General features: G+C 41.6%; 1 protein-coding gene across 1 annotated transcript in view; it reads left to right on the forward strand.

The window, feature by feature from the left end:
• Window positions 1-1,297: 1,297 nt before the first annotated feature.
• The window catches only part of ZIM2 (zinc finger imprinted 2), a 9,250-nt gene continuing 173 nt past the window's right edge, over window positions 1,298-10,374 (forward strand). Inside the window, 5 exon segments of the mRNA XM_025049641.1 lie at window positions 1,298-1,676; window positions 2,481-2,588; window positions 5,544-5,714; window positions 6,884-6,976; window positions 9,562-10,374. The exon segment at window positions 9,562-10,374 is cut by the window's right edge and continues 173 nt beyond it. Of these exon segments, the coding sequence (XP_024905409.1) occupies window positions 1,298-1,676; window positions 2,481-2,588; window positions 5,544-5,714; window positions 6,884-6,976; window positions 9,562-10,374 (1,564 nt within the window).

The following is a 10,374-nucleotide window of genomic DNA, read 5'->3' on the forward strand; positions in this document are numbered from 1 at the left end:
TGCTCATAGATAATCCCCTGGTACAGTGTTTTGGTTTACTTTCTAGTGTTTCTTCCTATGCTTTATATGGTTAAGTATATAGAGTCTATGTACAAGTTTGTTTCCTGCTTTTTTCACTTAATATTATAACCCAGATGTTTCCCCCAACTATATAACGCAGCTAAAAATATTTTAGTGATATATATTTTATATACAGAAAAGGTCCCAAATGATAAGTGTAGGGCTCAGTTTTCACAGTGAATATACTGTGTCTGTGTTATGAGCTCCTAGATTAAGAAATAGAACATTACCAGCTTTCCAGAAGCCCTTTATGCTGTCCCCTCCCAGACATTACTACTGCCGTCCCAGTCCCAGTGGTAACCACTCTTCTGACTTCTAACACTTAAGATTTGTTTTGCCTGTTTTTGACCTTTATGTAAATGGAATCATGTGGACTTTTTTTTTTTTTATTTAAGCTGGTTTCTTTCACTCAACGGCAAGATACATCCATGTTTTCAATTCTGTTTAGAGGTCCAGTGCATGTATATACTATTCTACCATGGCTCTGTCTCCTTGAACACTTACTATTGTCTGATTTTTTCATTTTGAGCATTCTGGAGGGTGTGTGGTGACATCTCATTATGGTGTTAATTCATACTTCTCTGATAACTAATGAAGTTGAACCCTGTTTTGTAGTTTATTGGCCATTTAGCTATCTTTTTTTGTGCAATACTACTCAAATCTTTGAACCTTGTTGCTTATATTGTCTGCTTTTTCTCACTGATTTGTATGAGTCCTTTATATATTTTGCGTATGAATCCAATCCTTTGTAGGATATTTCTACGGTAAGGCTCTTTCCTCATTCTGTATAGTAATCCATAGTTTTAATCCATTTATATTTTGGAATGAAATCCTTCTGTGGCTCATCAAATTAATTCAGTTCATTGTGGTTAGGGGTTCAAGGCTTTTTTCCTTTCAGTGCCATTTCTGAAATATTTCTAGCCTATGCCTGTGGATTTTCCAGACCTGGGAATGAGATTCAGGTAGCATCATGTCTGTAGATGTGCGCATCTCTGCGAATGTGTATTTAGGCATTTGTGTGAGATGAGCTAACTCCCTTCAAATCTCCTCCACGCCACTGTCCAGTCCTAACTATGCAAACCATTTGTAAGTCTCTGTATGTAATTTCTGTGGTCCAAAGGTTTCTGTATTCTTTATTCATATGATACAGCTCTTCCCACCCTCTTCCATAACAGTGTGCCCTGGAGCAGCCTGACTCTTCAAGTATCTCCATTCTGTGAAGGGCCAAGTTGTAAAGATGCTGCACATGACACAGGTTTTGGATATGCTGAGGAATCCCCAGTTCTTTTGTCTCCGGGATCAGAAGGAGAATCCAGAAACCATTTCCATAAGAAACCCAGAAACTCTGAATATTTCTGATGAAAAGTTTAGGCATTTTCAGTACCTGTCAGTGACAGGGCCTCACCAAGCTGTGAGCCAAATCCGGGAGTTCTGTTGGCAGTGGCTGCAGCCGGAAACCCACACCAAGGAGCAGATAATGGAGTTATTGGTACTGGAGCAGTTTCTGAACACCCTGCCAGAGGAGGTTCAGACATGGGTGCGCTCAAAGCAGCCCAAGAACAGCAAGGAAGCAGGAACCCTGGTGGTAAACTTGATCCAAGCATGTGAGGACAAAGGTGAGAGAGGGAGGAAGCAACTGACCATTTCCATTTATTGAACACCTGCTGTATACGTGGCATGTAATGGGAGCTGAATAAAAATTTAGTAATTGGCAGAATCAGATTCTGACTGGCTCCAGTCTCTTCATTTAATCACAGTATTATACTGCCTCTGGTGGACATTGGAAATATTATACCAGAATGGGTAAAAACTTGGCTAGAGGCACAGAACCACTGATGGAACTGGAATTAAGGAGAAAGGAAAGAGAGCTCCCCAGGATATGAGAAAGAACAGATTAATGAAAGGTGCACTTGGAAAGAGCCTACAGACAAGGAAGGCTTTCAAGGTTCAGGTTTCTGTAGGTAAGGTGATGGCTGTCTTCTAGGTCAGTGAATGAAAAAAATGTAAGAAAAGCTTAATAAGAGCTGCTATTGTTTATAATGCCTATTGTGTGCTTTACATATGTAATGTTTAATTCTTCCAAGAGCCTTTAGAAGTATAAATGTTATTATTTACATTTTGCAGTTGAGAAACAGGTTCCTTGGTGTCAGAGTGCACAGTGAGACTGGGAATCACTTTATTTAGAAGGCAGTGGGGAGCCATTGAGGGTTTTAGAACTAGTTGATGACCACAGAGCTTTTTCAGAACTTGCTATATAGAGCCGAGAAATGATCCTTGTGGTCTTTCTCTTATCATAGGAAGTCCAGGACTGTCATTACCTCCCGTGGCAGGAGAGGGTGGTATGGGTGTGGTAGGCCCCTCTGTCTCGGGCTGCTGCCAGACTAGACTCAATTCCATGGTCATTCCTTTTTTCCTTCTAGTTTTTCCTGCTCAGTACTCTGTCCTTGCAGAAGAGAAGAACACCAAAGAACACCAAAAAGAGGACACAGAGAGGTTTGACAGTTTGCCATCTGCTGGATCCCAGGCGAGTCAGGCTTTCTTCTGACCTGGTTCTCCAATATGAGGATCTTACCTTCCTGATTGCCGGACTTTCCCTATCTAAACCACATCCTCGTTATCTTTAAGTCTTCATATAAATATCATGTAACTGTGCCTCCCCATGGCTACCCTATGTAAAATTTTCTTCCAACTCTTTGTATCCCATTTTTCAGCTTTATTTTTCTCTGTTGTTCTTATCACTATCCCAAATAATATATCTTTACCATTTTTTTCTCTTTTCCTATTCCTTGAATTAACTTCTTGTTTATTCAAGAAGTTAATAACTTATTATTAACTTATTATTAACTTCTATTTTCACTTTACTATTGCTTTATTCAAAACAGCCCTCATGTGATTTTCACTATTATGTTCCTTTTTATATATGAAACAAATGGCAGCTATTACAGGGACATGATACTATTGTGAGATGTTTTTTTTTTTTTCTAGAAATGCGCTCTTTGATGTTCTTGTTAAATCACATTTTGAAATCTAAAAGACAGTTACTGAAATTAATACATTGTGCTTTTTTTAGAACCAGAAAAAAATCATAAGGGGTGGCAATTGGGAAAAAAATGTCTAAGAAGGCTCCTTGATGGAGAGATAAGGAAAAAAATGTTGAGAAACACTGTTCTAGAAGATCTCCTGAGAGTAACACTCTGTCTCTGCAGTGTCCATGTCAAGGATCCCAAATGAAGGTGCCCACAGGGACTGTTGAGGTAATATAAATGAGGAATTTATAAATAGGTGGATTATGACAAACTGGGGAGTGCTTGCCTCATCTTAGCTGATGGCACCATGTGAGAATGTGGGCCCAGGTCTTCTGATTTTTTAAAGAGAAGCCAAAACTCCAGTTAGTAATATAAAATCTACAAACTTTTTAGTGTTGGTAGCTAATATGCATTTTTTTAAAAGATTTAAAAAACCAACGTGAACCAAATAACCTCTCTGTAGGAGCTGGGCAGCCAGTGCATGACTCCTAGCTTAAATTAGTTGTTCATTGATCTGCATAATGTTTCCCTGAAAACACAAAAATGAATGTTAATTAAACAGGCATCATAGTCTTATGTAGTCTCCTAATACGCTTTTTAAAAAATTTTATTTTATTATTAGTTTCAAATATACAGTACATTGGTTAGATATTTATATAGTTTAAAAAACAATCTCCCTAACTGCTCCTTCTTTCCTCTGCTTCTCCACCTAGCCATTACATTTATGCTAACTGCGTTCCCTATGCCATGCTCCCCATCCCCATGACCATCTATCAACTACTAATTTGTACTTCTTTAACCCTTCACCCCTTTCTCCCTGCCCCCCAATTTCCCTCCCCTCTGGTCGTCACCAGGTTGTCCTCTATATTTGTGAGTCTGTTTTTTGTGACTAGTTTGTTCTTTTTATTCCTTAGATTCTACATATAAGTGAAATCATATATGGTATTTATCTTTCTTTGGCTTATTTCACTCAATATAATAACCTCTAGGTCCATCCATCTCATTGCAAATGATAGGATTTCATTTTTTTAATGGCTGTAATATTTCATTGTATATATGAAACATAGCTTCTTTATCCAATTTTCTGTTGATGAGCATTTAGGTTGTATCTTGGCTATTGTAAATTGTGCTGCCATGAACATAGGAGTGCATAGATCTTTATGAATTATTGTTTTGGTTTTCTTTGGATAAATACCCAGAAGTGCAATTGCTGGGTCAAAAAGTAGATCCATTTTTAATTTTTCGAGAAACCTCCAGACTGTTTTCCATAGCGGCTGTACCAATTTGCAATCACAGGTTCCCTTTTCTCCACATCCTCAACAACACTTGTTCTTTGATTTATTGACAATAGCCATTCTGACAGATATGAGGTGATATCTTGTTGTGGTTTTAATTTGCATTTCTCTGATGATTAGTGGCCTTGAGCATCTTTTCATATGTCTATTGGCCATCTGTATTTCCTCTTTGAAGAATTATCTGGTCAGGTCTTCTGCCCATTTTTTAATGAGATTGTTTGTTTTTTTGTTGTTGAGTTGTATGAGTTCTTTATATATTTTGGATATTAACCTCTTATCAAATGTATCATAAGCAAATATCTTCTCTCAATCAGTCAGTTGTCTTCGTTTTGTTGATGGTTTCCTTTGCCGTACAAAAACTTTTTAGTTTGATGTAGTCTCATTTGTTTATTTTTTCTTTTGTTTCCCTTCCTAATATCTGCTTTTTAAATTCAACCTTACATTACCAATATTGTTGAGTGTAACTGTAGTTAATTAGTTTGTATTGCTGGAATATTCTATTATGTGACTATACCAGATATATTTCTCTCTTCTACTGTGAATGAACATTTGTGTCATTTCCAGATTTTGGATATTACAAACAGCTGTGTTATGAACATTTGTCTAAGTACACACAAGCAAATATGCCTAGAAATAGAATTTCTGGGTCTAAAGTGGTTTACCAATTTACATTTCCCTTAGCATCTTACAAGAGGTGCTGTGGGCCCATGTTCTAGATGACATTTGGTATTGTCATACTTCTTCATTTTTGTAAGTTGAATGAGTATAAAATGGTATATTATCATTTTGATTTGCATTTCTCTGTTTGTTAATAATATTGAACATCTCTTCATATTTGTGAGCTCTTTGTGTTTTATGGATGAGTACTGAGGCTTAACCTACCCATGCTCACAAAGTTTATAAGAAAGAGCCAGGACTTCACCCCAACTCTCTGATTCCTGAGGCTGAGGTATTCCTCCAACCAAAATTTATAGTAATTGGCAGCAGGAACTGTCTCAGAAATGTTCCCCCCTCTCTCAGACTACAAGACAAAGAAAGGGACATTGCTAGGTCCCTGTCACCTCCAGATTAGAACACTTAGACTAGAAGCTTTCTGTTGATCTGAATGTCAGCATCATGTCAGTCCTCTCTCATCAGGCTCCTTCTCCCCCACTCCCAGGAGAATTTCTGGATTTTTATCATTTGTGATTGTTTTTGGTGTTTTAGGAGTTAGTGACTTTCCAGGATGTGGTTGTGGACTTCAGCCCAGAGGAATTAGCCTCCCTTAGTGCTGCTCAGAGGAACTTGTACCGGGAAGTGATGCTGGAGAATTATAGGAACCTGGTCTCCTTAGGTAAGCCTTTGCCATGGAACTTGGCTTCTGCCCACAAGCCCCATGGTTCTCAACTCTTTTCTGTCCTTTCATCGGTTACAGTGATTCACCATGTTGATGAGTATCAACCCAGATCAGAGATAATATTTTAATATCAAATTGACTGTTACTCATAGCTAACACTTACTGAGCAGTTAATATGGGTCAGATATTAGTTTAAGAACATTATCTGTCTTAACTCCTTTAATCCATGTACTGGTCCTGGGGTGGTATACATCTTATTATTATTGCCATTTTGCAGATGAGGGAACTGAGTCATGGAAAAGTTAAATTGTCTAAAGTCGCACAGCTACAAAATGGCAGAGCCAGGATTTGTCTCCAGAACCTGCTCCCTTAAACTTTGCTGCGAGGCCTGACGGGTCTGCTTCGTTAGGTCTCTGCACAGCAGGAGGATCACAGCAATGGTTTTTGAATGGGTGAGGAATTGCTGAAAACCCCAGGTGTTCCAAAGACTTCTACTGGCCTTGAAGTTTAAGAGTCAAAGATTGCCAATCTCTTTTCACATCTAGAGGTAGGGTTGTTTACCTCGCCCCAAGCTAAATATTTTTGTGGACAGTGCCAGGATCCTTTTTTCAGTGCCTTTTTTTGTGGGTACCTAAGGTCTCCTGAAAAACACAATCAAAACCAAACCCCATTCCATTGGCAGTAGACTGGTACTCTTATCCTTGTGAAGCCAGAGACCTACATGGGGACATAGAAGTGCCTTACCTCCAACCTGACACAAGGGTATATAAGTTGAACCATAACTTTTATTGGTCACAAAGAAGGCACAGTGGAGTGCTTTTTCCAACATAACAGTTTTCACTGTCAACCTCAGCACTATTGACACTTGGGCCACATCCTTCTTTGTTGGGGCATCCTGTGCCCTGTGGGATGTTTAGCAGCATCCCTGGCCTCTGCCTAGTAGATATCAGTAGCACTCCCTCCTTCTTTCTGAAGTTGTGACGACCAAAAATGTCTCCACACATTGCTGAAGGTCTCCTAAGGGCAGACTTGTTAGAAACAGTCTTCATTTTTCTTCTATGTGAATTTGCATCTTCTGTATTATCTCTGAGCCTTTAGAGCCTGGCCTGGGAGTCGCCATGAGTGCAGGACAGAACCCCCAAGTCAAGAGTGTCCTTCTTCAACAGGGTACCAGTTCTCTAAGCCCGATGTTATCTCACAGCTGGAAGAGGAGGAGTCACGTGTGATAGAGGAAGACAGTGACAAAAAGATGTGTCAAGGTGAGTAGTGTAAGGTAAGCCCCTAGAGACTAGACTCATGGAGAGATAATGCTCCCAATCAGGCCAGAGTAGGCCTGCGAGCTATTAGTTGGATTGCTCCTCACAGCCTACTCTCATCAGGGAGAAGGCTGGTAGGCGCTGTCACCTCGGGCTTCCAGGACCTCACCACCTGTGTGTGCCCAGTGCTTCCTCTCACCTCCTCTCTGGAGCCCATCCCTTTCTACAGCTCAAGTCCTGCTCCTGCCCAGCTCCAAAGAGATCAGTCTTGCTTCTCTTCAGTGCTCCAAACCCTCCCTTCATCCACAACTCTCCTCTCTCAGCTAGAATCACAGGTCTTCCCTCTTTCATGGAGATAAGCAGGAAACCATGGTGTGGTACCACTGCCCTTTTCAGCCGCCTCCCTTTGTCTCTCATGCTAGCTCCTCAGACCTGTTTACATCCAAAGGCTACCTCTTCCTCCTCCATCACCACAATCTGGTTTCCATCCCCCTACCTTCCAGCACCTGTGTGCACACACACACATGCTTACACTCACACTGTTCTACAACTTTCCCAAAAGCTCCCTACTGGCATCCTTATGGCTCAAGGATAAAAACCTTCTAGATTTACCTTTTCCAAACTCTATGGCTACGGTGTGATGATGTTTACCATCTTTATAAAACCTCTCCTTTGGATTGGGCCATTGTGAGTGTCAGCCAGGACCATGGCTGTTCCTCATTTGCTGTTAACACAACACCATACCCAAACTGGCATGAGCCATATGGGGATTAGTTTCAGTACTGGTCAGCCGGGCTTCAGGGATGTTTGGATTTCAGGGCTCAGTGATGTTATCAAGACTTAGTTTCATTTTCTCTTTTCATTCTGCCAAGAAATCCAAACGTGCTTTCTTGTTTCTGTCCAAAGAGAGTGTGAGAGAGCAGGTGTGTCCAAGAAGCATTCTTAAGAGCGAGGAAGCTTCTTTCTTGGAAGTTCCTGACATGCCTCTCCTCATTTCTCAGTGTCTCATTTGGGTCACACCCCATTCCTGAGCCTGTAGCTGTACCCGGTCCAGTGTTAGGCAACACTGCTTTTGCTGTGTGGGTGGGGAAGCAGATGCCCAAACAAGGTCCAGGAACCGACCTGGACTCCTCCACCCACCTCTCTGTTTCCTTCATTGTCTTCTCTTCTTACTCTAGTTTGTACGTTCATTCTTTGATGCATTCCACAGATAATTATTGTGCCTCTGTGGTGATCTAAGCGCTGTCCTATGTTCCGTGGATACAGTAACAGACAAGACAGACTGAATCCCTTCCTTCATGGTGCTTGTGTTCTAATGGGGGTGACAGGTAATACATAGACAATATGATAACTAGCATATGAGTGTAAAGCAGACAGAGTGACATGGGCAGCTGCTGAAGGTAGGAGGATCAGGAGAGCACTCACACTTACTGAGGAAAATTTGAATGAGATGAGGTAGCTAGGTAGAAATTGGAGGAATAGTGTTTTAGGCTGGGGGAATAGCAAATAACAGAGGCCCTGAGGGTGGAATGAGCTTGGGTGTTCCAGAAACAAGAAGGAAAGATATATGTTCTGAGTGAAATGAAGAGTAGAATAAGAGATGAGGTTGCAGATATAGATAGGGGCCAGCCCACCTAGAGATGTGTTAAGGAATGTGGGTTTTGTTCCAAGTACGATGTGAAAAAGTTATTTGAAGGTTTTGAACCAGAGAATGAGGTAGTATTGACCACAGAACTGTGCTGTCCAGTGTGTCAGCCACTAGCCTCATGTACTTACTTAAATTTACACTGATTAAAATTACATAAAATTTAAGATTGTATTCTTCAGTCACACCAGCCACAGTTCAAGTGCTCATTAGCTACATGTGGCTAATGGCTACTGTACTGGACAGCAAAAATGTAGACCATTTATATCATCACAAGGCCTTCTGTTGGGCAGTGCTGTTCTAGAAAGATCTCTCTGGCTGTTCTGTGAGAAATGGGCTTTAAGAAGACCAGCAGAGAAGCCATTTGGGAGACTGTTGAAGTCCAGCAGGCTGAAGCTGATGGAGGCTGGAGCTGTGGTTGTAGAGTGCTTAGGTTTGCGGTAGTCCCTGGAAGAGGAACTGGCAGAACATTCTGAAATGCTGGCTGTACGGCAGGATGAGGAAAACAAGAGTCAGTAAGGACTTCTTCAAAGACTGTTTCCTAAAATCTAACTCATTGTGATGGGCGCAGTTACACTCTTTTGATGGCTTCCTAACCTGTATTCCCGCTCTGCTATTTCGCTCATACTTTGCTCTCATGTTTCAAGTGTTTGCTGGGATGCCACTGCCATGTTCGTCAATGTTTCGTCTACGTTACAGTCTTATATTTGATTTCCTTGGCTTCAGTTTCTTCCCTATCTAGAGAGCTGCCTATATAAAGTACAGACTTTGGGCCAGCTTCTTACCCCTCTCAAAAGAAAATCCAAACTTTTAGTGAAACATTTAAATCCCTCCCAATCTCCATAAGATCTGTCCTATAGTTTTTGGTCCCTGTCTTCTATTCTACTATAATGATGTGTGTCTGTGAGTAGAAAGAGTAGAGGACCTTTTACATTTCTTTTAGATTGGGAGAAAAGAACCGAGACCAAAGATCTGACTACAGAGCAGAGCCTGCCTATAGCACAGTCATCCTTAGGGACAGGAATGGAGGATTTGGAAGTGGGTCACTTCCGGCATATAGAAGGTGTAGGAGATGCTTCTCTTCATGGTCTGCTGGGCTCAGCTCAGGTCACCAAGGAGGAGCTTTTGAGCCAGGTAACAGTGTGTGAGTCCAAAACCCTCACTCAGGAAATTAGCCATGACTGCAAGGAACCTGAGAGAAGTTCACATCTTGCTAAACAGTCCAAGGGGCCCTTAGAAAAGGGACCCCAGGAATGTGTTGCTCCTGGAAATGGTGGCAGCCCTCCACCGGAGGTCCACAATGAACCTTTCCTCCAAGAGAACAGACTAGGCAGATGTGAATTTTATGGAAGACCTTTCAGTATCCAGATGGCCCAGGAGAGATATGAGCAGATCCATACTGGGAAGAAACCCTCTGAAGGTGAACGGCGTGGAGAAGCCATCTACCTCATGCCGTGCCTCAGCAGGCCTCAGCGGACACCTTCCGGTGAGAAGTCCTCCGGAAAGGCTTTCGTCCAGCGTGCCCACATCTGTGGCCGTGTGAGAGGCCACAGTCAGGGCGACTGCTATGAATGCTTCCAGTGTGGCAGAGCTTTTCTCCATGATGTGCATTTTTTTCACCATGTCAAAGCCCACAAGGCGGCAGAAGTTATTTCCCCTGGGCTGTCCTGCAACAAGACGTATTTAATTCGCTACCAGCGGAAACACAGCTATGTAGGAGAGAGAGCCTTTCAGTGCTGCGACTGCAGCAGAGCCT

The sequence above is a fragment of the Pteropus alecto genome, unplaced genomic scaffold (genome assembly GCF_000325575.1).
Source record: "Pteropus alecto unplaced genomic scaffold, ASM32557v1 scaffold326, whole genome shotgun sequence".
Classification (NCBI taxonomy): domain Eukaryota; kingdom Metazoa; phylum Chordata; class Mammalia; order Chiroptera; family Pteropodidae; genus Pteropus; species Pteropus alecto.